Here is a 27,563-nt window from a genome sequence, read left to right on the forward strand (position 1 = left end):
TTATAGTCTTAGACAACTGAGTAATGAAAAGTGAATCCTGTTGGTGTTTCATCAAAGATCCGAACGATGCACTCCAAAATAAAATTCCATTTTGCCTAAATCCCAGAAAAAGCAATGTGTTGTTTTGCAAATGCTTGACCAGCCATAATATAAATAAACAAATATCCAAAATAAAAGCCTTCTTTTTAAAGCAGGGGTTACTGCTAAATCATATTCCACATTACTATTGGAAATGCAATAAAACGGGACTACCTTTCAGAATAAAGGTTACAAGTTATCTTTGAAATTCCTGTTTTTATGTGGGCTGTAGAGTTAAGGAAATTAGTTTAATTTGACATGTATTTTAATAGAAAAATATTAAGTGTTTGGCAATTTTCTTGAATGTTAATATTTCAAATCAGTCACGTTTTTCGGTGTAAAGTGCACTATTAAAATGAAATTTAGAGAATCTGACTTTGTTTTTAGTCATACAGTGGTGACTTTGCTATTTTATATTATCCTGCTGGAAAGCCCAAGTGGAAAGCAATACTTTTCCCTTCATTATTTTCTAAGGGAAAAAAAGAGAGATATCCCGCTTTTATCATAAATTCAGTTAAAAAATACTAAATTTGTCCCTAATGGAAATTAAATCATAATACCAAATATTCATTTTTGAAAACGCAAAGCTCTCCCAGACCATTGCACTGCCACCACCGTGTTTTATTGACATTACTTTTCCTAAACGTCTTGGGGATCATGAAACTAAATTTTATTTTTTATTGTTTTGGGATGTAAGAACGGTAATTATGTTTGTTTTGGTCAGCTATGTTTCTGGCCTTTGACTCTCCTTCCCCCCAGTCTCTCTTTCTTATGATGGATCATGAACTCTGACCTTTTAACTCAAGTGAGACATAGCAGAGCTTAATATGTTCTGGATTTTATCATTAAAATAAAAAAAAATTCAGAAAAAATGGGGATGAGGGGAAGGGCAAAGACTTTTCCACAGCTCTCCAAATTTAGAGAATATGATTTAAATATGTGCTTCAATGTTATTTGTAGAGGCGAACTAAAGCAAAATATGATCTTATTCAACTTTATCTGTGTTTCAGCCTATCAGCTCTACCTATTAAACTCTGTGGGCGGGGCTTCACTAATATATTAAATATGATTGGCCTGCAGAATTCTTACACGCGATTTGACAGTTTGTATATATACTTTTTGAACAAAAGTAAAACATTCTTCTACATTAAATATTCAATTTAACATTATTGACAGTAATGGTAGAAAAAAATTCTCTTTGACCTCTGTGCCTTTGGCTTTACAAAAAATCCCAATGATTGTCCGGCTCTGATTTATCCGGGTTCCTGTTTGTTGGCGCAACAGAAGGAGGAGAGGAAAGGAGGCGCACGAACCAAACTGCGCGTCTACGCCTGCTTTGGGAATCTTGTTACGCCCAGGCATGGAGATCACCCACAGGGGAGGGACTCTTCACACATGTGGAAAGAGGAATAAATGTTGCTCACAGCTGTCTGCTTCACAGCTCAGGGTCTCTCTGGACGGCTTCAAGACACCTGCGTCCCCATACCCGGAGTCAAGACGCGCGTAAAAGGAAATCCGGATAGCCTAAAGCTGTAACTAAAGTTTCTTAAAGTTTTCTAAATGTCAGGCAGCGGCTATAAGTCAGCGGCCCCCGCTCCGAGGAGGGAACAGAGGGGGAAAGCGTGTGAGAGGCTGAAGGATCCCATTAGGAGGCTCGGTAAGGAAATCTCGGTTCTGTCATTAAAAAGGTTAAAGGCGGAACGGAAGTGCGCCTGGGCTGCTCCTGCCTCAGTGTAAACATCACTGATGTTTATTCTGATTTCACACATTATATGAAAAATAAAATATGTTTTTACCTCCTGATCCCTGCTTAGAAAACTTTTTCTTTTTTCTGAGCTGCGCCTCTTCTGCTTGTTTTCACAACAAATCACCTGCAGTTCAGCCGCAAGTGCTGAAAACAGCGCAGCAGATCTGCTGTGTAATATCTGACGCATCTAATAGAGATGTAAAAGAGTGTTTGTGGGGACGAATATGAATCAGACTCCAGAAAAGAAAAAAAAAACCTGCTTACTAAGAGCTACACCTTTCCTTTAAATAGATCCCTGCCGAGCAGCCACCTGTCAGAATCTCTGATAAAACTCAAGATGACTGGAAGTGTGATCAACACTGTAGCTCTCTGTTCAGTTTGACCCACTTATCACACACAACCTGAAGTTTCCTTCTTAATTTGGCGGATTTGCTGCATAAACAAAAATAAACTTTGTCTCAGTTAATCATGATATAATTGAAAAAAGGTCTTTTAATTCACTAAATAAAGTAAAACTAATATATCTCAGTATGTTATTAAGTACAATTATTATTTATTTCTGTCACTTTAATGGATTAGGGTCTTCAGCTGATTGAATCCCAAACTCAATGATGCAGAAATTGCATAAGACCTTTAAGGATTGACTTGTGTAATATATAAATGTTAGGTTATTGCTTTACACAATTATGGAAACTCCTTATAAACAGCAGAGGCCGACCTCCATGTCAGTTGCATGTCATGTATATGGTTTGGTTTTTGAACTGTTGATATGAGATAATTTATCAACGTTGTTTTGATTTATGAAGATGCAGCTGTATATGAACAATCACACAGAAATCTGCTGGAATGGACCCAGAAACCTATTAAATCCAGTCCTTAAAGCTTCCAAGCATAGCCTCCCTCTCTGCCACTTGTTAAGGCGTCACTGACGTCTCAGTCGTGTAACTCTAGCACTCTGCTGAAGTATATAATCTGTAACTGCCAAGGCTATATTTGAATCTGCTACTAATATAATTTGTATTGAAGGAGGTGAGATCACCGGCCTCCCACCCACCTGACTCCTTCCCAGCCATCCTGTGTCGCTCAGTTCCCTTGGCCTTCCCTAACTCTCTTTATTTATTTTTGAGGTCAAGATTTAATGGTTCAGGGTTTCATTCTGTTGACCTAGACAGAAACAGATGACACATATTTTAGGATATTGGGTGATTTTGTTTCTGAGTTTCAGGAAGTAAACAGCCTGGCCGGGTCATAAACCTCAATACTTAGTGCAGCCGAATGGTGCTTTTTGAGCTTTGTTTTGCCATGTTGTTTCTTTTTTTTAATACTCAAAGGATTTTTTTTTATCTGACAAAGATTTAACAGAAATTTCTGACAGATGTAAGTACTTTATTCAGGTACAAGTGATTAACGGGTGGAGTTTACAGGAACAAAAGTAATCTGTGTAAATTCTTCCTGAGGGAAAACGCAACCTCAAGGCTCAAATATTGGAAGAAAAAGCTTCAGAAACAACAATTAACCTGTAAACCTTGAATTTATAGATACATATTTTTTTATTTGTTTGTATGAACATTTTTACATACTTATACCTCCAATGTTTTGTTTTCTTAAGGAGGTTTTTGAATCTAAATCACCAAAAAGCTCCACTTTCTGTTCCTCTTCAGAACAACTTGACAGGATAAAAAAAAAAAAAAAAACTTCCAGGGCTTTGTAAGAGGCAGTTTCCCAGTGAAACACAAACACATTACTTTAGCCAGCAGTCAGGACTTGAGTCATTAGCTTTATAACTTTAGATCATATTTAAAAAAAAAAAAAAAAAATTCAAAGACTTGTGACTTGACCTGGACTGTTACACAAATTACTTAGGACTAGAATTGGACTTAAACTTAACTCGGAAATATGAATATTTTAAGAATTTACTCATCCTGTAATAACAAGGATAATCTCTCTGGCTTTCTACATTCTTCTTACTGTATGTGTTTGAGGTAAAAGCACAGCAAACCAAATTAACCACATTTAAGAAATAATACAAGTATCCTTCCAATAGTGCTGTCATTTTGGTGCATAAACAACAAAGTACTAAAAGAAAACCTAAGATGCAATATGCAAAAAATGCAAGAGACAAAAATGAAAAAGCATTCAACTATGAATGACGTTTGAAGTTTAAAAAAACATGGGATTAATAAAGATGTAGATCACTAGATGGGTTATTTTTCATTTGCTTACTGACTTTAGATAACTTATTATTATGAACTCTTAAGTTGAGCTGGTTTCACCATCTATTTAGATAAAAACATGGTCTCCTATTTAAATTTAACATATAATTCACCATAAAAAAAAATCAAAAAATCAAAAGGACTTTAGAATTGGTTACCTGTCCTGACTTCTGCCCAACCCTGACATGACTATAATGATTGAAGACGATTTTGAGACTTCCTAAACAATGGTTAGGTCCCAGCTCTGAGTAAAGCTATAATCACCACGATGCAGCCAAAGCCGACATGGAAATGGTCTAACTCCAGTCTATTATTCATTTGTGGCTCTTTGAGCAGCTGTGGATTGTTAAAACAAGTGGATGGCAACAGGCTTGATTTCTGAAGAGATTTTAGATGATGAAGGCAATCAAAACATTGACTTGAGTTTGATATGGATACAGAAAGAAAAACTCACTTGATGACCGCAAAGAAAAGCTGAAATAAATGAAGCATCATGTGTTTTCGGTAATCATCTCTCTTTTAATCAATTAATCATCCAAATCACTTGCGAATTGTTTCAGAAGCAGCAGTGGACACTTACCATGACACTTCCACCTCCATGCCTAGCTGTTCTTCTGATAACGCTGGGATCTTTTTTTTTTTTTTCAGTTAAAATTTGTTAGAAAGATGGTTCTAATCTATTCCTTTTGTCTCCTGCTCATCATCGGCTAATGAAAAGTATTTGGAGCGTTCTTTTAAAGTCCTTCTAGAAGGCACTGCTTTCACCATTGATTTTAAAGCGCTTCGGAAAATGTGATTTTAGACTTTATTGACAGCAGGATTCTCTAAATGTCTTCACACATTTTTAACACATGAGCTGATATTTGCAGTTCTCATTTAATGGAGAAAAACCCGATTTATTTATTTCCATGTTTAGAAAATATATATATATATATTTTTTGGGACTATGTATTTACCCATAAAGTGTCTCTGATTTGTTTAATTGAAATTATCTCCTTTTCATCTAATTCGTCATCAGCTGTCATAATAACACCAACCATTACATTTATTGACTATTTTTTTTTTCTTAATTTTGTTTGAAAGTTTTATTTGGAATCCGAACTCTTTATTTGATCATGTTTTCAGCAAATCTTTTGCTGACGACTGGGAGTGGAGGGAACGTCCCTGCCCGCCATCTGTTTCTTAAGGGACAACATAGAGAAGCTTTTAATTGGGTCAGCAGCAGCTGCAGAACACCCTAAACTGTTTGTGCCTTATAAGTGGCACAGAATCTGCACTAGCTGGCTCTCATGACATTTGTTGTGCTGAGAGAAACGTGAGCCTTTTACTCAGGAGCTGTTGGAGAGAAATTATGGGAAGGGACCAGGCCAGCTGACAGTCCTGTCTAGGCCTGGGCCAAATAAGCCCCTACATGTGGCATTCCTATTTTTTGTGTAGAACCAAAGTGTTGATCACTGTTAAAATGATGCATAATGATCATGATGGCTATGAAGTAAAAATTAGTTAATAAATTACATGGAAAATATGAATTAGTTATTTGTATTTTTTTTATATGTATATAATTTGAAGTATGCATCTTAAGTTGTAAAGAAATGTTAAAATTTACAAAGATAAATCTTTTAATTTTTTAATATATCGAGTATGTGGCACTTCTGGCTTTCCATACGTGCTCCAGTCACATTTGATCCTTATTGTAGACTTCTGCTTGTGTAGCACATTTAGATTTGAGCACAAAATATTATGTTCAGCTTCACAGCTGAGGCTGTGCTGCAGGATTATTTATTTATTCACCTCCACTGCTTCACCTGCCTCATACTATTGGTGCACATTCCACATTGTCACGTCAGTCAAATCATTAACAGAGCCGCCTCTTATTAATATTCTGATTTCATTTGGCAAAGATAAACAACAGATCAGCCCTGACAGAAATTGATGTGGGTTTTATTTGCGCCATCAGACTACTAATAAAACTCTGACAGCGAGTACAGAGAGCGGGCTTTCTGCAGGTGAGAGCAATCAGAAGTTAAGCTGCTATCTGCAACATGAGGCGTGTTCCTCAGGTGAGGATCTCTGTACTGTTTCTCTATAAAAGTAATGGAGCCGCTGCCTGATCAGGGGGAGAGGGAATAATTCAGGCTCTGCATTTTCATTGCTTTACCTGCAGCTCAGTGAGTCTTTTGTATTTTACTGGAGCAGCTTGATAAAGTTTTAAGAGGCCTCGTCAGTAGCTAAACTATTTTGAAGGAATGGAAATGGAATGGAAGGAATTTTCTGCTATTTTTATATTCCAATTTCCCATTGCAGTGTTACGATGGGAAATTGGAAGAAAATAATAATAGAAAAAGATTTTTATCTAACTTAAATATCGAGCCTATATAAAGTACTTCTCTAAATTTTGGGTGAAAACCTTTTTTTCCCCTGTGCCATAGTTGTAATGGACTGGTTCTGCCCCCTGCAACCCCCTATAAATCTATTGATAGTTTTATAAATAAACCTAACATTTTGTATTTTTCATTTCCTATCTCACTAATATCTTGAGAGATTCCTCTACTCTTTATGATTCCATCCATATCCTTATGCTTAATCTGGGTTGGGTTGCGGGGAAACAAGCGCAGTAGGGAGGCCTTCCCTCCTTCCAGCCATATGAGGCAGCTTCTCTGAGGGAATCCGAGGCGTTCCCTGGCTAACTGAGTCTCTCCAGCATATTCTGGGTCTTCCATTGGATCTGTTCCTGGTGGGACGTGACCAGAGCACCTCACAAGGTTCCTCCTGACCAGATGCGGCCTGATGAAACCAACAGAACCAGCTCATCAGCAAAAAGTAGACGCAATTCTGAGGCCACCAAAACAGACCCCCAAAGCACCTTCGCTGTATCAATGTTACAGACCCGATCCTTAGCTTACAATAATTAAAGCCGCTATATTTAGCTCTTAAGAATACTTCAATCATTAATTTTTGCCTATTTATTATAAGTTTGCAATACACTACAGCTTTAAGAGCCCTGCTGACTCCAAGAACCCACTTGTTACTATCAGTTAATCATTTACATTTATACCTCATCATCCTTCTTTTGCATGATTTCAGATAATCTTTTTCTTTTTCTATACTTTTAGTTTTTTGGATTTGAACATTTTTGCTCTGACTAAAGATATTGACAAGGATAGGGATTCTGATGTTGAACTTGGAGCACATCTGCCTTACTTAAATGGTATGCTCTCTTCAGTTTCCCATTTAAAAAACTAAAATAAAGAAAAGATTTATCTAATAGATTAGATGGGTGCTGTAACTGTGGCTTATTTAACACTAATAAGGGAATGAGGGAAATGGTAAATAGTGTTTTTTTTTAAATCCAACATATTTATGGATGATAGATAGATGGATGGTATTGTTCTATTTTGTCTTTTATTAGATGTTGGTGGTCCATTATTTTCCAAAAGATTCCTGAAATGAATCAAAGCAGACAACTAGCACATTTTCCTTCATTAAATATAGTTTACAAATAACTTTTTTGATCTAAATAAAAAGAAAACTCAGATAAAGGTTGTTGGATTAATGCTTTGATACATTAAAATGAATGAGCATGTTCATAATATTGCGTTGGCTTCCTAACAATGGCCTTCATCAAAGTTCCCACACGGAGAGTTTTTCCTCTTTAGTAACGGAGCCCTTCCTAGAAAGAAAATGTAAATGAAGGGAAGCTGGATATAACCAATCTTTTATGGGTGAAAACATGTGCCATCAGGAACTGAATTTGAATATCAGTACCTGGATTTGAACTGCACAGAGGGAATATGTATTGGTTTAAAAGTACATTTGACTTAATCAAAACTGATTTAATAATTAGCAACTGAATAATAAGTGGTTTTACTAATTCAAATTAATTTGCTTTGAGGCTGTATTTTTATTGTTTTGAAATATTAGTGGCAGCTTCACAGTGGCGCAGTGGGTAGCACTGCTTTACAGCAAGAAGGTTCCGGGTTCGTTTCCTGGCCCGGGGTCTTTCTGCATGGAGTTTGCATGTCCTCCCTGAGCATGTGTGGGTTCTCTCTGGGTACTCTGGCTTCCTCCCACAGTCCAAAAACATGACTGTTAGGTTAATTGGCTTCTCTAAATTCTCCTTAAGTGTGAGTGTGTGAATGGTTGTTTGTCACTGTGTTGCCCTGCGATAGTGTGGTGAAAATGAATGGATGGCTGAAAATTAATCTTGACTTATTTCGATTCCAGTTCTAGAATTTGTTTGTTTTTTTTCTTGGCAAACACCCAGGCCCTCAAGATAGACCAATGTAATCAAATGCAGATTTACAGTCTAAGTATTATGAAGTTATTCCACTGCATTAAATCCTGAAGAAGTCATTATGTGAAATGCAAAAAAAATCTCAGGTTACTTTTACATTTATTATGTGCATAAAAAGCATCAGGTAAAAAAAAAAAAAAAGGTTAATCAGCTTTCCCCTTATGGCTTCACCTTGCAGGAGCCTGTGGCAAACTCACTCCCGATGTTAGGCTTAAGTTGAATCCATAGATAAATGTTACTAGAAAGGGCAACCCCTGTTCACCTGTTTAGACATTGACAGGAAGTGACATGTGTTTGCCTGTCACTCCTTCTGTATGTCATGAATTTCATCAAACCTCAGTTTTTCCTAGCTATTTCACATAATTTGAATCTGTGTTCAATTATTCTGGTCTTTGAGGTACTGGGACTGAAGCTAAGTCTAAATGCTATCAAATTAAACTTTAATTGCAATTGAATACAATTATTAAAGTTTTAAAGCAAATATGATATGTTGCAAATCAGTTTTTATTCAGAATTAATCCAGGTTCAATGTAGTAAAATATATTTTCAGACAAATGCATTTAATTTAGAATTTTGCATGCAGTGCTGTTTCTAATGGACCAGATTTCTGCCCATAGTCACACCTCAAGTAAAACCAGTAAAGGCTGATTTGTGCATCTCTAATTTCTAGGTGTCTAGTTTTTCTGTTTGTATTGTAGAACCATAAAACTCATGCATTCAGGTTGCAGGACATGACAATTGCCACATTAGAAATTTGTGAATTCCTGCATTTTCTTATTTTAGCATAAGTCATCTGATTTAATCACCTTCTAAATAAATCATACAAGGTGAATATTCATTACTGCATTTTACAGTTTAAATGTATTTCTTCATCCTCATGTGTTTTGATTAAGCCCCTTCATTGTCTGACTACAGCCCTACTGCCTGAGGTGCTCTTTGGGTGCCATCACTAGCTTATATAGAGCAAAGGTGAAAATGAGGATCGTGTTCTTCTGGTTTTTCATTGCTGGTGGAACAGAGTTGCTGATACTGACTTTGAGTTGAAGCTTAAAATTAAGTCTAAATTATTAAATCTCTCAGACTTAGTGGGATTATTAACCAGTCTGCAGGAAATTGATAAGCTGATAAGATGAATTCTTAAAAAACGTTCTCCGGTGAAACAATTGTTAGAAAACACTATTCAACACTGGAGTTTTGTCCTTCACTGGGCTTATACATTTGCCAGCTTTAGAGGATGAATGGTGTTCAAGGATGAATGAACAATGTGTTTACAATATGTGTTTGTGGGCTTTTATTTATTTTTTCCCAAAGGTGTACACATCTGATGTTAAAACTCTAGTTTTATAGAATAATTATCTCGATGCCAAAAAGGGCCCAACAGATTTTGCTTTCACAAGTGGAGCAGTACGGCAATCGCCCTAGTGTTCCGCTTGATTTATGCATATAAATAGCTTTATTATAATTCATGCAGGGAGTATTACAGATTATATGGACACTGCAATGTAAGTAGAACAGGAAAGGAAAAAACAGAAAAAAAGGGAAAAGATGAAAGAAAGAGGAGATAAAAGGGAGATAACCATAAATTATCTTCAGTCTGCTTTATCACCTGGAAAGAGATGTAAAAATAACAGCACAACTAACAGATATAGTATAAAAGATTACAATAAATGAACTCCTTGATACTATCGCTGAAGTATAAGATGTATATTTAATCTGAAATGTATACTGTGTTAGCTGAACATAAGAATATGGGTTTTCTGTATGGAAATAAAACTATAGTTTTTATGATGTAAAAAAATCTAATCATAGTAAATCTGAGTGAAAATGTTCTTATGATAACAGAAACTCGAAAATGTTTGTCCCACTCAACTAAAAACAATCAATTTGTTAGAGGAAATGGGGTCATTTACTTATAGCATTGTTTTAAATGCTTGGGTTTCTTTTTACATGAAAAAAAAAATTATAACAACACTGTATATTTTGCAGGGTTAAACTAACACTTTAAGAGTGCATTTCGTAAAAATTCAAAAAAATATCCACTGGACTTGGTTTTCAAGATTTGAAGACGTTTCGCCACCTCTCCAGGAAGCTTTCTCAATTCAAATGGATCAGATATTCAAATGTAATATCTGATCAGATATTACAGGCTAACGATGGAACTAAACGACCCATTCATCGGTTACCATTGCATGTTTCCAAGCAATACAAGGCCTTGTCCATATAAGACTCAAACTCACTGCGGATCATGACATTTGAATTGAGAAAGCTTCCTGGAGAGGTGGCGAAACGTCTTCAAATTTTGAAAACCAAGTCCAGTGGATATTTTTTGAATTTTTACAGAATGACTATGACCTGGATGACTGAGAACCTTCATTAGCATAAGAGTGCATTTGTTTCCACTCGGAATTAGTGTTTAATTAAAACTCTACGTAGGGTAGCTACATTTTACTCCAGTTGTTGTAATAATTTTAAAAGACTCAATGTACTGAGACACTGCATATTTAACACTGTGGGATTTACTGTGAGTCTGAGTTGTTCCAAAAGGGTTTTATATTAAAATGAGGAGAAAATCTTACTTCAGAATAGTTTCATGAGAAGAGGTCAACTTTTCCAATACTCTAACCGGAGAGAAAATCTGCAGGGTCAATAAGGAGAGCTGTAGATAACAGATGTCCTGATAACCATGGGGATTTGGAAAAGTTTGCAAGCTGCACAGGGATGATCTTGTTGATTTAGACATGAGGTGTTGAAGACTGAAAGAGAAACATTAAGGTATCCAGACTTATCCAAACAGTTATTCCATCTGTTTTCATTTGTTTCAATTTTTATTCCTCTTTGCAAATTGGTATTTTGGCATTATTGATCAAACATGTATATCCATTTATTCCAATATGAGTAGAAGCTAGAATGTATTTAATGGGGGGAAAAGTTAGGGTGGTTAGAGCTGCTTGGTGAAATCGCTGACCTGCATTTAATCAGGTCCGCATGGTGGGAACAGCTTGGAAAAACATGCTTGTTAGGCATAGAGCTCTGGTAGGGGGATTTCTTTGTCTTCAAGCTGGATGGGGTGAGCAGAGTGCAAGGAGGGGAGGTTCTGTGTACACTAGCTCTCAGGGCCCCTACCATGTTATCCTCTGGAGCCGAGCACACAAAGACCACAGTTAAAAGAGAGGAACAATGTCACATGAGAGTGGAAAGTCCTTACAGTTAGCCTAGAAGAAGCAAAACCCTGAAAACAATTTTGTATTCAAGTAATTTGGGCTGCAAAGGTTATTTGAGATATCTCTCTTTCCCAACAGCAGAGAATAATGGAAGGCTGGACACATTGAAGGGACAGATCATATTTCTTTCTTAAACAAGGTTATTTAAGGAACATATATGCAGTTACCTGCAGTGGAAAAACATAGGTAGGGCTTCTCTTTGGTTGGGGTAGATCAGATATCAAAGGAAATGTTCACAAATTGTTGTTAAGATGATCCAAACCTACTAACGTTAGGGCTGAAACAATGAATCTGATTAATCGTGATTATTTCCATAATCATCAATTTAGTTATCGATTAATCATTAACTGGAGTACAGACTCTATAACATGCCTTTAGCTGACAGAGCAACCCACTATGAACAGTAATTATACCAAAATTGTAAAAACAAAAAACAATAGATAAATATTTTGCATTTAAAACAATAAAATGTTTTTGTCTGTCAATACTCTTTAAATAATCTTTAGAGAACCTTTGGCTATCCGATTATTAATAGTTTAATCCATTTGCAAAATAATCCTTAGTTGCAGCCCTAAATGGAATCAACCTTTTGGTAACTTCTGGTAAATTAAACTAATCCACAGCAGTAGGACAGCAACTTTTACTTTTAAATTGGTCAACAGTTATTTTTCGTGCTACTGTTGAATGAAATAAAGTGCTATAAATGATAACTGAGACTTTGTGTTACAATCTGTGGTTAAACATATTGTGTAATTCTCACAGTGACACACAAACTTAAAGGGGTCAAAGTAAGATTAAAATGTTACATGACAGGCATTTGTGATATCTGATGGGCGTCTATTATTCCATGAGGAGCAGTTATTACTCACTGCATAATATGATAAGAGGGTTTAAGGGCCAATAAAACAATATAAAACCACATTGTTAAATAATATTGTATGTATTGACTGTCATCTTTTGTAAATTTACACAAGTTACAAGCTTTGGAAATATAGTAAACTGAAAATTTGTAACTACAAGCATAAAAAAATAAACCTGTTGAATAAATAATGACTTCAGCCTTTATAATTAGAGGTAATGACCTTAGAAAAGTGAATAGTTGTGGTGCAGATTAGGTTGCACCAAAAAAATCAAATGGTTTTAGTTTTAATCTCATTGATGTTGTTAAAGTCATGGAATATTCTCTGGACCCCATTTAACTATCTGCACAACAATCAACTCATCTTGCTTGCAAAAACTCTAAAGAGGCAGAATAACAGCATAGGAATCGAGGAGTTTAGGACCAGCATTGTATGATCACTAGTAACAGATAAAAAAAAAAAAACACAAACAAAAATCATTATTTGAAGGAAATCTTTGTTTAAAAAAATGGTCAGAATACTAAAACACCTCTAGAAATGATAAAAGTAGCAAATAGAGCTAGCTCTTTCTCATGATATTCTCTATAAACCTGATTTTTTATTTATTTACTATTTGTGCAAAAATATCCTTCTATGAACAAAATATATGACCTTCCATCTTTGTTCCTTGGAAAGAGCCGAGCTGTAATGTTAACTAGCTTTGAAGTTACAATAAACCCTGTCTGGATTTTGGGACTCATTTAAAACAAACATTTCATTGACGTCCTTTCTGAAAACCCTTGTTTTTAAATCAACATCTGAATGCATATTGAGATAACGTCTGCTACTTTGAAGATAATATCCTGGTTTATGCTCTGCAAGGTCAAATTACATCATCTTAGCTTCCACACCCAGCTTCTGCAAAACAGATTTTTCTGCGGTAAAATTTTAACCACATGGATGGCTCCTCACAGAAATGCATGATGGACTAGCGACAGCTCCTACTGGTGAGGGTTTACAAATATAGACCTCTTTTCAAAACGATCACATAACAACGCAAACAACAGCATGAACAGCTCCTTGATTTCTGTCACTCTCAGATGACAAAAAGAGGCATTAAAAATGTTAGAAGCAACTGTGTTTTCCACTTCTACATGTGGCGTGGTGTTATAGCTGTCTGTGCCCTACACTTCCCCTAGCGTTGGCGTTCGGAGCGTCTCCTTTCCACACAGGATGTAGATGCATCAAGCATTAACCTAACTAAACAGGCCCCAAGATGGTAGAAAGCAGAAAGAGAAACTTTGTGTAGGATGGAGAGACTTCATGTTACACAATTTGAAACGAATAAGACTAATGCTTAAGAGATGATTAGAACATAAAATGTAACCTTAGAGTAAAAGAGAAAAGGGGAGTGTTGGCCTGGTGGTTAGAGCAGTGCGCTTGTGCTCTGAGAGGGTTGCAAATACCCGGTCGATCCTTAACTCCACACTGCTCCCTGGGCGCCGCACAATGGCAGCCCACTGCTCACCAAGGGGGAGTTAAATGTAGAGGTACATTTCTCCAATTTGAGATCAATAAAGTTGAATTATTATTAAAAGCTGCTAAAACAGCCACCAGGTCTTTCTGATAACTTTTTCGGCCCTGTGGGAGGATTTTGCCCACAAACACACAATTCAGCCACATTTAAGCGTTCTGTAGATTGATGATCGAACCACATCTTCTCTAATTTATTTAAGTCTGGTTCTGACTAGGTCACTCCAGAAACTTTAAAGCTTTAGAGCTCTTTGCTAGTATTAGAAATCAATTATTTTTTTAAATTTTCTTTGTATTTTGGTACTTTTAGATCAGCAGTGGTTTTACGAGACATTGGCCTCAGGGCACTTTATGGTTATTTTTTAAATGGCTATGATTCAATTCTAAGTTGATTATTTTTCCAGTATGGTTTAAAGACAGAACCTTTTTTTACATTTTTCTTTACAGCACTGATAAACTTAGATATATGCATGTATGCAATGATTTCTATTGGGCTTTTATATGAAATAACAACAGAAAAGGGAGATTATTGTGAAGAGGAGGATAAAGGATTAACATTCTTTTTCTGGTTATTACCAATTAAAATCTGAACTGTGTGGCATGCATTTGTATTTAGTACTCTTCACTCTTAATGCTCCTAAATAAACTTGAGTGGAACATTTTCGCTGCAGAATTCATCTTTTTTAGTAACGAGTACACTTACTCTGTGTACTTTAATCTCAGCTGAAGGCCTGAGGAGTTTGTTTAAGAGCATTTGGTAAACAGTCAGCCAAGTAAAGACTCAGGAACACAGCAGGTGGGTCAGGAAGAAGGTGTGGTAATGTTTAATCATCTTGATAATGCATTTTATTTGTGAATCAGTTTACATTTTAAAACGATCTCAAAGTGCGACCTTAGAAGTGGAAAAAACAATCTGGAGGTGTAAAAACAGATAAAACCTCTGCCAGGAGGCAATAAATGCATAAAAGCATAGATGATCTAAAGGTTGACATGTCTGTCAAGAAGGAAAGGTTATACACCGCTTTAAAAATGTTCCAATGTCTTTATCTAATGTTTAAGCCCCCCGTCCCATAAAGTGTGAGTAAAACAGCTAACATTTATCTGGATAAAAGCAACAGAGGCCTAACAGCTCCAAGACCATGTTTGTGTAAAACATGTAATTAGTATTTTTTTTTGGAAGCACACTAGTTCTGACTTGTTTGAAAGGACATGTAAGTCTTTTTTAAAGCAGTTTCTTTTAAAGTTAATTTTCTAAAGCTTTTTATCTTTCTGTTGTGATTTAGTAAAATATTTAAGAACACAGATTTGGGGGAAAAAGACAATTGAGGACTCTAGGATCAATTAAGTTGCAAGACATTTAAAAAGTACATTTAAATTTGTATTTAATAAAAGATTAAATTAAATGACATTTTTTAAAGCAGAGGAAGGCTGCATTTCCTTTGTTTGTAACACTTAGGAATAGGTTTCTGTGTTTAGCATGGACTGTAACCTTGAAATGAAGCCGTTGCTTTTTATACCCATCAATAAATGCTTCCTCAAGCTTATTTCTCTCTCAGGTTATTCTTCCTGTTGTATCATCATTTTATTTAATTATTTTATTCTTAAGAGATGTGTTCTGCTCCAGATTCTACCTGCTTTCCACTCTCCTACTGCAGCTTCTGTGGCAGTTTAACAGAAAAGGCAAAGTCAAATAGAAAAGATATTAGTACAGGCGCAACGGAAAAAGTAAATTTAAGATAAGGTTGATAAAATGTCATCCAAACTCTAAAGTTAAAATAGATTTATCTGGTTTAACATGCATCTTATGAAGAATTAATTATCACTAACTGTTTTCCTTAAATCAATTTAGCTTCAATGACAAAGATTGTAGAGCTTGATTTGGTATTTAAATTATGACTGTGTTGTTGTTGTTGTTTTTTTATTATTGTTAACTGGAGTATAGAGAGTGTAAATTATGTCTTTTGTTGACAGATCGACCCACTTAGAGGAGTACTTATATCAAAATTGTTAAAGAAAAATGTAAATATTTGCATCTAAGATAAAAAAAAATAACAATTTTCTGTCATTGTGCTCTATTCAGAACATCTCAAATGGAAAAGATTTAGTTTCACCTGTTCAAATTTAGCAAAAAGTCTTCTTTAAGGAACCTTTTACTATCTGATTATTAATTGATTATTCGAAAAATTAATCAACAGATTAATGGATTGGCAAACTAATCATTAGTTGCAGTCCTAATTCATTCCAGACTGCAACAGCGATACTTCATGGATTGCATAGATTAATATCGATGACTAATAAACTGATCTGATGCTTCCTGTTTTTGCATCCAAGAGGTTTTGCCTCTCAATGTCTGAAATGTTCCCAACATTTAGATCAGAAAAAAACCCACTATAAAACCATTTACTGTTAAAATAGTCACAAAAAAACTTTAATGCTTGCATGATTTCTGATTTCCTGTGGTACCCTTAGATCAAGTTATATCTTACTTTTTTAAGATTTTGTCCATAATATTGATCTTTATTTGATTAGCTGAGGTGGAGCCTTCTTGGTGCTTTTACAACAATGATTGTAATGTATTTACAGATTAGCTATAGAAACACAAATGTTAGAAAAAGTTCTTTATGTTGCTGTTGGTTTGTAAAAATGTATCTTGCCAAAGCATGAAATTAAACTTCAAATTCACTTCAACATAAAAACTGATCTAATGGCTTCAGGGTTTGCATAGAAAACATGGGGGGCGTGAGCAGGAGTGCGGTGGTTACAGCTAAATCAAATGTCTGTTGAATCAGCTTAATTCATTGTTTAAAAAGTCCAAATGTAATTAAAATAAGAGATTGAATTTCTATGCATTATTGCTCACAAGTGGAAACAACTTCTTTGTTCTTAAATCCCAAAAGAAATCATTTTTGAACACTACTTATGTTCTGCTGTCTGTGTCCACTGCAGGCATTTTGGACAATGAGGACATCCAAGTGATGATGCAGGGCTGCAGCATGGTGAAAGTTCGCTCTCTGAAGTGGCAGAAGAACCGCAGCCTGAAGCTACTGGAGGACGGGCTCACCGTTTGGTGTGAGACGACAAAAAGCTCCCTCAAAGGCAAATCCCAGCAGACATGTAAGTCAGACTCAAAGCGGTGCATGCAAAGGGATCATCAGAAGGATTGGATTGGATAGATTTATGGTAATTAACAAAATGGTGATTCGGCAGGGAAGGGAAGTTAGTTATAAAACAAGCAGGAAAAATTGTCTCTCAAGACAGTAAATAACCTGCAACATATGCTGTCATGGGAGTGACGAAAGGAAACCCAAGCATTTCAGCTTGTAAGGAAGTTCTGCCTAACCTACATGCAGTGAACATGGACATACCTCACATGCTGCTTCAAAGGTGTCTGGTCTATAATTAAATAGAACCTGCTCCTAATTCTCGTCAGCATTATTCTTTCTTTTCATGTTACTTTTGCTTTCTTTAAAATAGTATTTTTATGGTCCACAACTGCATGGTTTAAAGGGTATAGAAGCCAAAAAAGAACCGGCTCCTTCATGGGGCTACTATTTGTTCCCGTTTGCAGCAGGTGAAATAAATGGTTAAATAATACTCAAGCAGAGAAGACAGAGTCTGAAGGATGTTATCGCTGCAGGTGTTTCCAGAAAGTTAGACAAAACTGATAACTAAAGCTCTTTTCATCAGTCTTTCAAATCTCCAGCAGCCATCTGTCATCAGCTCACAAAAGAGGTTAGACTTGATTCTTAACATTCTTTCAGATTTGTATATTTAACAGAAGCCAGTTTTGCTTTTGTGATTCTTTTGTATTCTTCGTTCTAAAATATTTACCAGCTGATTTAGAGGCAATTAAGTGAATGCTCAGTAATTGTCTGTTCGAAGGTTGCTGGGAATTGACCGGAATCGGAAGCATGCAAAGAGTAGATTATGTCTGAATTTTTCCTGGAGCCAAGTTAAGGAGCCAAATCTGTTTTGGTTTACAACGTGTTCTCACTTACTTGCAAAATGCAGTTTTTCTCACAGTAAATGTAGAACAAGAATCTCAGAAATTTGGTCTCTTAATGCTTTAAGTGCCTCTATGTTTTCACAGAAAACACGCACCTGTTCAGTTGCTTCTCAGTTCCTCCAGGACTCAAGATGAAGCAAATGCAATTTGTTCAAACCCCGAAGCATCAGAATAGGGAGAGAAAAGGATTGTTTAAAGTAGGTCATCTTGTCTGAGCACTTCTAAAGAACTAATATTGGTTGGAATTAAAGGTACCGGACTGATAAAGCTAAAATATCCTGTAAGCAGCATAAGTATGCATGTTAGTGCTTTGTTAAAAGGCAGAAGATCTTTTTTTTTTTTCAGATTATAAAGCACCAACATTAGCTTAAATGAGCATTCATGTCATCCAACCTCTGAATGCATAGAAGGCGGCACATTTACCAACTAATGATATTTGATAGTACTGGTGAATGCTGCTGCGATAAATAATTAAAGCATATTAATGTCTTTCTGCTTTTGGTTTATTTTCAACTACCAAACTACTGAAAATAATAAATAACATTCAAAAAAATCAAAAAGGTATTTAAAGAAATGTTTTTGGGTGGGGTCTAACGTTTTGGCATTGATAACCTTTTATTATACCAGGCGAAAGATGATGATTGTGGGAAAATCATGGAGAAATCTTTGGTTGTGGCATAAAATATATGGATATATTTCACACTTTGAGACATGTTGAAGGTGGGCCATTGTCTTCTTGACAATCTACAATAACTATCCGACAGCATTTGATATTTAGAATGATGATCAGCTGTTAACAACTTCATCTACTGATCAGTCAATAGAAAAACTCTATTAGCGAACATGCATGCAAGGCAATCTGCTTCCAGGAAATTGTATGCAAAACGGGAGAGAAGCATGTGCAAAACCCAGAGGTCAGGAAATAATATATCAATCAAGAACTCATAGCAGTAACAGTTACAGATGCAAATGGAAAACTAATGAATAGCCTAATAAATGTAGCACTGTCACACTGGCTGCGATGAACTGTTTATAAAGATGAAGAAAATCTTATGTTTTATAGTTCGCATTGGTAATACAGGAATACTTGAGATGATGTATTAATTTATCCACTTTAACAGTCACTGTGAACACAAAACCAACACAGCTTGTAAAAGGGACAAGATGAGGAGTTGCAGTGCTGAACTGGGATGTGGCAAACTGGGGAATTCCCATTATGGACGTGCACCTACAAATTTGCATCAACGATTTCTTTTTATCAACTATGTTATGCAAATTCCAGAAAAGTTTAAAAAACAATCCACCAGACTTGGTTTCCAAGGTTTGAAGACGTTTCGCTTCCCCTCCGGGAAGCTTTTTCAATTCAAAAAGGGGAAGCGAAACGTCTTCAAACCTTGGAAACCAAGTCCGGTGGATTGTTTTTGAAACTTTTCCGGAATGAGTAATACCTGGATGACTGAGAATCTTCATCAGCATATATTATGCAAAATCTTTAAAGGATTGTTTTTTACATTTCCTTCATCTATACAGTATTGTAATAATAAGTAATGGAGGTGACAGTAGAGTAGGATGCAGGAATTTGTCCTGCTACCAGAGGGTTGTAGGTTCAAACCCCAGTTTTTATGGCCTTTAGCAGAAGAATGTGGTTGTTTTGAGGACAAACACTGATTGTTGCACAACTGGGTTGCACAGACTATTGGCTTCTTGGTGCTGAAACAGCAAGAAAGTTACGTCTTAGCTGGTATGTACCGGGCTGCAGAAGACAATGGCTGAAGGAGAATTGTGGGGAAATCTTTGCCAAGGCAAGTTTATTTGTATAGCACAATTCAGTACATGGACAATTCAAAGTGCTTTAGTGAATAATAATTCTGTGACTGTTTTTGAGTTTAAACAACTTTAGACTTAGGTTTGGTTAAATTGCCAAACCAAAAAGCAAAATGTTGCAAAATAAGATACCACTGTCTTTAAACAGTACAGCAGGCATCCCCAAAGTCGGTCCTCGAGGGCCGCTGTCCTGCAGGTTTTAGAGGTTTCTCTGCTTTAGCACAGCTGATTCTGATGATCGCAATTCAGCAAAAGCCTGTTAATCAACTATCAATGTAAATCAGCTGTGCTGGAGCAGGGAAACCTCCAAAACCTGCAGGACAGCGGCCCTCAAGGACCGACTTTGGAGATGCCTGCAGTACAATAAAGACCCAGGTGATCTAAAGTCCCTGTTTGTCCATCCAGGCGGAATAGATTTCGCCATAATGCTGAATTGTTTTTGCGCAGATGCATTAATTTCCTTGTTTATTTGTAATCTCTGTGTTGAATGGGGGAAAAAATAAATGAACCATTTGTCTGAATGAATTATTTGCTTAATATTTTCTTAACAGGTGAAAACATGTCCTATTGAAGCTCTGTCAAATAGATGTTAGTATTGTGTGGCTGATATGTGACTCATGATGACACACAAACAAAAATCATATCTCAGTTTTTGATTGTTGATATACTAAAAGCATCACATTCTCCATTTCGTGAAGCTTTCCTGCTCAATTTTCTGCTGACGTAAATGGAAACACTCACTTTCTTTTATTGCCCGACCTTTGTCTCAGGTGTTCCTTCTCTGTTTATGTTGATGCTGAATTTACGGTTTTAATGCCGATCTGAGGGACCTGTGGGGTGGGGCAGGGGGCGGGCTCAAGTTGGGTAAATGGTGAAGGCCTTTTGATTCTATTGCAGCTAAAAATAGATGCATTCAGATTGTAGCACACCCTCCAACGGTGACAACAAAGCCACATGAGACCAGCCTAACCACTTCAGCTGATAGCGTCATGAGACACTTTACAGTCTGCAGAGGATCAAGTCTTGGTTTGCTTAGTTTTTGGATTCTTTTTTTTTATTTTTAGCACCCTCTCAAAGTCTGACGCCTGCAGACACGGATGGTTGTGTCTAATGCTCCAAAGCATTCGGCCAACAGTCCACTGACTGAATGCTCTACTCCAAACATAAACACATGCATGTCACTTCTGCCACATCTCCTGGATAACCACAAGGACAGAATGTGGAGACATTTTTAAGAGGTGGGGAGAGGAGGTTTTTATGGCCTTTATTGGGAGAATGTGGCTATTGTGAGGACAAACACTAGTTGTTGCACAACTGGGTTATCAATCGACTATGGGTTTCTTGGTGCTAAAACAGTAAAAAAGTTGTGGCTTAGCTGGCATGCGCTGTGCAGTAAAAGAGAATGATTGAAGGAGAATCGTGGGGAAATCTTCGGTCGAATCTCTAAATCTGTGATTTTACATCGCAATGAAACAAGTTCACAAAGGATGGCTGTTAGTGTTTGAAACCAAAGATAATCAACAATAACTGACTGTGAGATCGGCTATGAAGTACGTCTTTAATCAGCTGATAGAAAAGCGCTTGTCCTCTCAAGTACTCTTTTTGTATGTCATGTTATGCATATGGGTGTTTGTTTGTATTTTTTTATTTACTCTTTAATTATAAATCAGTAAAGAAATCATGAGATTTTTTTCTGATTTGTTTGCACATAAATGCCCAAATTACAAGGGCTTCATTCATGTTGTCTGTTTAGTTTGACTATGATAAGGCAAATTATTGCTGTGCTGTTCCTGTTTAGTAGTAAACTGTCATTTTATAATAAGCACACATCAAACTTGGCATTCTATATAAGTTCATTTGACCCACGTCCTTAATATTGATAACATTGCACAGTGTAACAGGGTCAATTAGTCAGGAGCAAGTTCATTTCTTGACAGAGAACCCTGCATAAAACTTCTCCATCATTTAGGCCAGTGACTATAATTGATGAATCAATTATTTGTACAATAAACTTAAATGAGGTTTTGCATCCTTGTTTGTCTTCCTTCTGTCTCTCTTTCTCTGCTTTTACTGAAGATCGTATCAATCTCTATTCACCCCTCCCGTTTCCTTTTCCTTAGCGTTGCAAGGTGCTGCATGAGAGTCTTATAACAGAGGAATAGCAAGCAGGAGAAACGCTAGCTGAGATTTGGAAAAATTGAGATGCAGTTGATTTCAAGCGGACAGCTGTGACATGGATGTAGAAGTACTTTGGATTTAAACTGAATGACAATCCTTTTATTGTTTATCCCAAAAAATTCTGGGAATTTTTATCCATCAAGATTTGACTTCTTTTCAATGGTCTTCATGGTCCTGCCTTCTCTGACAAATCACTTAAACCTTAACAGACCCATTTTTGCAGAAATATTACCATGCATAGGTGAACTTTATGTAATACTTACATGGTTTCTGAAGGATGTTGGCTGGTTTGTATTTTCGCATATCAAAGCACAGTGGAAAATATTACAAATCCATGCCACACTTTTCTGATTTTTATATTCAAAACGTTTATCAAAATCTGGTTTCGTATTTCTTTAGCTTCTATCTTGTGAACCATATTTGGTCTGTAAAATAAAACTGTAATTTTATGATATATAAAAAATAACTGTGTTATTATTAAACGGTTCATAGCAAAATAAAACAACATAATTTTGCTGTCAGGATTTTCAAAGCTCATTACCTTCAACCCCTGTCAACAGGAGAGTGGTCTCCTATATGTTTACGTTTTTTTCCCCTACCTCCCTCTGACTGACTTGAATGAATGGGTGATTAACAGACCTCTGCAGGCCGTGCTGCCTGCTGGGCAGATTGCTCAATCATTTGATGCAGGTGTGCTGGAGCAAAGACACATTGAAAACATGTAGAACTATTACAGAATTCAGGACCTGATTACTTCATGTACAGGTCAAGCTTTAACTGTTTCCAGCTCTTACAATCAACATTTGTGGGCACGTTGCCGGATTTCTAGAGGCCCAGGAAGAGGTTGTAGCTTTAAATAAGGCCTCAAAGATGAGCGGCTAATGAGCTGGCCCCCCTTCCCCACCTGACTGAATCTCATTAAGAGCTTGTGGGCTCTTCTTAAACGTGAGATTTACAGATTTACGGCTCTTAGAAAAGCCTTGGCTGCATCAGCAAATGTTGGTTGTGATCAAGAAGCTGCTGAAGTCCAGTGATGAAATGCTCTGTGCTGCAGATTTAAAAATGAAAACCCACTAACAAGTAATTTAACTGGATATTTATAGCTGAAAAACAGCTGCATAATGCTTTTTTTATGTTCATCATTGGTTCTTTTAAGACTTTACTGTGATTTCACAACCTTAAACTTTACAATCAGTTTGCTTTAATGGGTTTTACAACCCTTTATAACACCTGACCTTTAGCCGCTCTTTGTTGTTGCTGTGACCTGCTTTGGCCCTGAAAACATGCCAAACTCTGTCTTCTGTTTTATCACCAGTTGCAGTGACAGAGGTGGACTGTGTGAGCGAAGGCTGTCAGTCGGATGCTCTGAGGCGGCTGTCCGGGACGATGCCAGACAACCAGTGCTTCACAGTGATCTTCAAGGGATCCAGGAAGAGCCTGGACCTGATGTGCCCCTCTGCTGAAGAGGCCCAGTGCTGGGTGCGAGGTCTCCGCTTCCTACAGGAGCGTGTCACACATATGACACAGAAGGAAAAGCTGGACCAATATCCTAAAAAAACATATATGAAAAAAGCAAATCATCAGTAACTGAGGCAGCATTGCTATGGTAACTAACTCTGCTGTCACTGCACTTAGCATAGCTGAGGTGAGACGTAATTATTATGTTTCAAAAGGCTTTTCTAAATATATTCTAACTGTGAATGTTGATTACAATCACTCAGGTGAGCCTGTCTCAGTATCAGATATATAACTATCCATGGTTCTGGTGTATATTCATGTTTAAAGTACCTTCACTATTTATTAGTATCCCTGGTGGAGATCCTTAAAATCCCTTCAAGTAAATAAATATTTAGCTTTAGATTCTTTATCTCATAATTAAGCTTCTAGCTTTATACATGGGAGAAAAAACACATAACACCCTTTGCAAACATCACATTTCTTATCTTTGCACAATTTATTTTGATCATGGGTCTTGAACTCCTGCAACCTTTGAATGTGTCTCTGGCTCAAGGCCTCTTATTCAAATGGCTGCCCTACTGATCGGGTTAGAGGCAATCACGTTCTGTTTGTTTGCTAAAGGCCTACATGTTTGTTTTAGGTGCTTGAATCCAAGCTGGATATAAAATATTTCTTGGAAAGGCCATCGGGTTTTTTGTTTTAAATTTCCTTGTATTTCACCTGCTAACAATGCAAGGCCTTCAGACGGGAGAAAAAAAAGATGAAGCCATAGATCATTAGATAAATCAGATCAACATAGAAAATATTTCCACTACATACACCTTTTGATCTTATTATCTCACTCGAGGTTTTAGGGCACTAACTCAATGTTATTAGATTAGAGTTGGGATAGGTTTTTCCGTTTTACTGTAATGCACTGTTGTCTTTGCAGAGTTTCCTCTTTGTTTTTCTTTAACCCTCTACAATTGGATCCGTGGCTATCTGAAGCGTGCAGATGAAAACCAGGATGGTAAGATGACCTACGAAGAGGTCAGACGGCTGCTGCAGATGATCAACATCGACCTGAACGAGCAGCATGCTCGCTGTTTATTCAAGGTGGGGACATTATTTCCGGGCCTCATGGTCTGCCTCCTCTCTGTTAAATGTCACTAATATCAGCTTAGGAGTTTTATGGTCTATTTAGTGCGTTTTCAGTTTTCTATGATGATCTAAATTCCAGTCTCTGTTTAATTACTATCCCTCTGCATGTTTATTTGCTCTTTGAGGTTATGTCTTTGCTTAGGTGGAATTAATATCTGCTGTGTCAACACTTTGCTGCAGCAATCTCTTGTTTTCATCCTCCTTCTCCACTCCCCATATTTATAAAGTGCTCACAGTTGGATTGAAATATTTCCATCCAGGATTTTGAAACCATTTCATGACCAAAACGTATTATAAAGGGTATGTTTCCTTTGCCTTGTATCCCAGCGCTGTGATAAATCCTGCGACGGCCGCCTGGATCACAATGAGATCGAGGAATTCTTCAGGGAGCTCATGCGACGACCTGAGCTGGACGCCGTGTTCAGGCATTACTCCAGCAGCGGTTCTGTGCTTACCATGGCGGAGCTGCGAGACTTCCTGGGAGACCAGGGAGAGGACGCCTCTCTGAATAGAGCACGAAATCTCATACTCGCCTATGAGTTTGATGACTTGGGTAGGTCCTTGGAACCAGCTATTCAAGCAATAAAAGCAGGGGCCTCTTTTATTTTTGTCTCACCATTTTAGTTTTATAAGAGAGACATAACAGTAATTGTGTCTTAAAAACATTAACTGTATAAGTGTTGTTTTATGCTCAAACTAATTAGTTAAGTGTAAAATTCCTTAGTTTATTATTTCATTGCTTTTAAAATGCTTTATTCAGTAATTATCCAGTCTTTTTGAAGTTCTGTATATTTAACTTTGTTTTGTACTTCCAATCCAATTTTATTTGTTAAGCACTTAAAAGAAACCACAGCTGACCAAATTGCTGTACAGAAAATAAAAATAAATAAATAAAACATAAAACAGTACAGGTAAACAAAAACAGCTAAAACAGGTAAAATAACATTCACATAATCTAATCAACACAATTTTGTAAAATACAATGACAAATGACACTAGGGCTGGACAATTAATTGCATTTGCAAAGCAACAGTTTCTTTTATAGTAGAGATATATATATAAAATCAGTAATCATCTAAAAGTGATTATTTTTTATTTTCACCAATGATTGCAGCTCAGAAGAAGATGTGCATGACAAAGAATGGTTTCATTACCTACATGCTATCGATGGAAAACGACGCCTTTAACCCAGAACACGCTCAGATCTATCAGGACATGACCCAGCCCCTGGCGCACTACTTCATCTCCTCATCACACAACACCTACCTCACCAAGGACCAGGTGACGGGCGCCAGCAGCACCGAGCCTTACATCCGGTGTGTTGACAGGGAGAGAAATAAAACCTCTTTGCGGAGCTTGGTTTTAACCAAGGCAGCAGAGCGGTTATCTATATGGTGACATGAATGTGTTCCCCCTGTCAGGGCTCTGAATCAGGGCTGCCGCTGTGTGGAGCTGGATTGCTGGGATGGAGATAAAGGCGAGCCTGCCATTTACCACGGCCACACCCTCACCTCCAAGGTTCCTTTTAAGGAGGTCATTGAAACCATCAACCAGTACGCCTTTAAGGTATGACTCATCGCCTAGACCTGTTTTTCTTCCCTTTAATGCTTGCAGCTTCTCCGGTAGCTGGTATTTTGGTTTGGATTTACACTAAGGCTGACACAATTAATAGTGATTAATCGATTATGGAAATAATCGTCAACTTATTTAGTAATCGATTAATCCTTAACTGGGGTATAGAGACTTAAACATGCCTTTAGCTGACAGAGCAACCTACTTAGAGCAGTAATTATTTTTTTTTTATTATTCATAAGTTTGCATTTAAGATTACAAAAATGTGTCTGTCAATATGCTCTATCCAGAACTCCTAAAGTGGAAAAATTTGAGTTTCACTTGGTTTAAATTCATAAAAAGCCTTTACAGAATCTTTTTCTTTCTGATTGTTAATCGACTAATCGAAAAAATAATATACAGATGTGCAATGTGCAATGTGCAAAAGAACCGTTAGTTGCAGCCCTAATTTACACTATTAACTGGATCTTTTTAGCATTACCTGAATGTGTGTTTCTCCCTGCAGGCGTCCCCGTACCCCCTGATCCTCTCCCTGGAGAACCACTGCTCTGTGGAGCAGCAGGCTGTCATGGCTAAACACCTTCGCACCATTCTGGGGAAGAAGCTGCTAACCAAGCCTCTCAGCGACCTGCCCCTGAAAGAGCTTCCTTCCCCTGAAGTATACACTCTCACACACGCTGGGAACTCCTTCCAACTTTGTTAGACTGTCTGCTTTTCTAATCAAATCATTTGTACCCATTACTTTTTCTTCCAGGAGCTTAAGGGGCGCATCTTGGTAAAGGGGAAGAGGCACACTCCTCACCTTGGTCAGCTGGAAAAGAACGCAAGCTTCCCCAGCTTCTCCTCAAGCTTTGAGGATGAACAAGGAAGCATGAACAAGAACACGCCGAAGGGCGATCCTGCAAAGGTCAGTTCAGATGTTTAAGACTCAAATTGTTTCTGCGTCAAAAGTAAATGTTTAACCTAATTAACCATTAGGGGTTAAACATTTTCTGTTCTTAGGTCTGTTCCAAACTGAGCCCCGAGCTTTCGAAGCTGGTGGTGTACTGCAAGAGCGTCTCCTTCCGAGGGTTTGAAAGTGCATCTAAATGCACCCCGGATGAAATGTCCTCTTTCTCTGAAAACGAAGCGCTCAGACTCATCAAAGACTCTGGTATAAATAGAGGAAGTAAAACAAAAGATTAGTGGTGTCAAGCCTTTTCTGTGCTGAATGTGTAATCATCCTCCAGTGCTTCATTTCATCTCATGCTGTTTTCCATCTCTTCATATCCAGGGAAGCTTTTTGTGCAGCACAACTGCAAGCAGCTGAGCCGGATCTACCCCTCTGGCCAGCGCCTCCAGTCATCCAACTTTGATCCTCAGGAAATGTGGAACGGCGGCTGCCACATGGGTTGGTAAACAGCAGTAGGGGCTACAATACTACAGCAGTTTAGATTTATTCAAGTTGAAAAGTCATCCTT

At 37.2% G+C, this 27,563-nt stretch overlaps 1 protein-coding gene across 1 annotated transcript in view; it reads left to right on the top strand.

Annotated features, from left to right (window-relative positions):
* Nucleotides 1-1,367: 1,367 nt before the first annotated feature.
* The window catches only part of plcd3a (phospholipase C, delta 3a), a 29,508-nt gene continuing 3,312 nt past the window's right edge, over nt 1,368-27,563 (top strand). The window contains exons 1-11 of the mRNA XM_038295847.1: nt 1,368-1,735; nt 16,872-17,039; nt 23,249-23,477; nt 24,357-24,486; nt 24,859-25,084; nt 25,646-25,847; nt 25,953-26,097; nt 26,609-26,761; nt 26,858-27,010; nt 27,106-27,256; nt 27,377-27,493. Of these exons, the coding sequence (XP_038151775.1) occupies nt 1,639-1,735; nt 16,872-17,039; nt 23,249-23,477; nt 24,357-24,486; nt 24,859-25,084; nt 25,646-25,847; nt 25,953-26,097; nt 26,609-26,761; nt 26,858-27,010; nt 27,106-27,256; nt 27,377-27,493 (1,771 nt within the window). The 5' untranslated portion in view covers nt 1,368-1,638. The remainder of the gene's footprint in view (nt 1,736-16,871; nt 17,040-23,248; nt 23,478-24,356; nt 24,487-24,858; nt 25,085-25,645; nt 25,848-25,952; nt 26,098-26,608; nt 26,762-26,857; nt 27,011-27,105; nt 27,257-27,376; nt 27,494-27,563) is intronic.

This window comes from Cyprinodon tularosa, unplaced genomic scaffold, assembly GCF_016077235.1.
Source record: "Cyprinodon tularosa strain WSP-4 unplaced genomic scaffold, ASM1607723v1 ctg360, whole genome shotgun sequence".
Classification (NCBI taxonomy): Eukaryota; Metazoa; Chordata; class Actinopteri; order Cyprinodontiformes; family Cyprinodontidae; genus Cyprinodon; species Cyprinodon tularosa.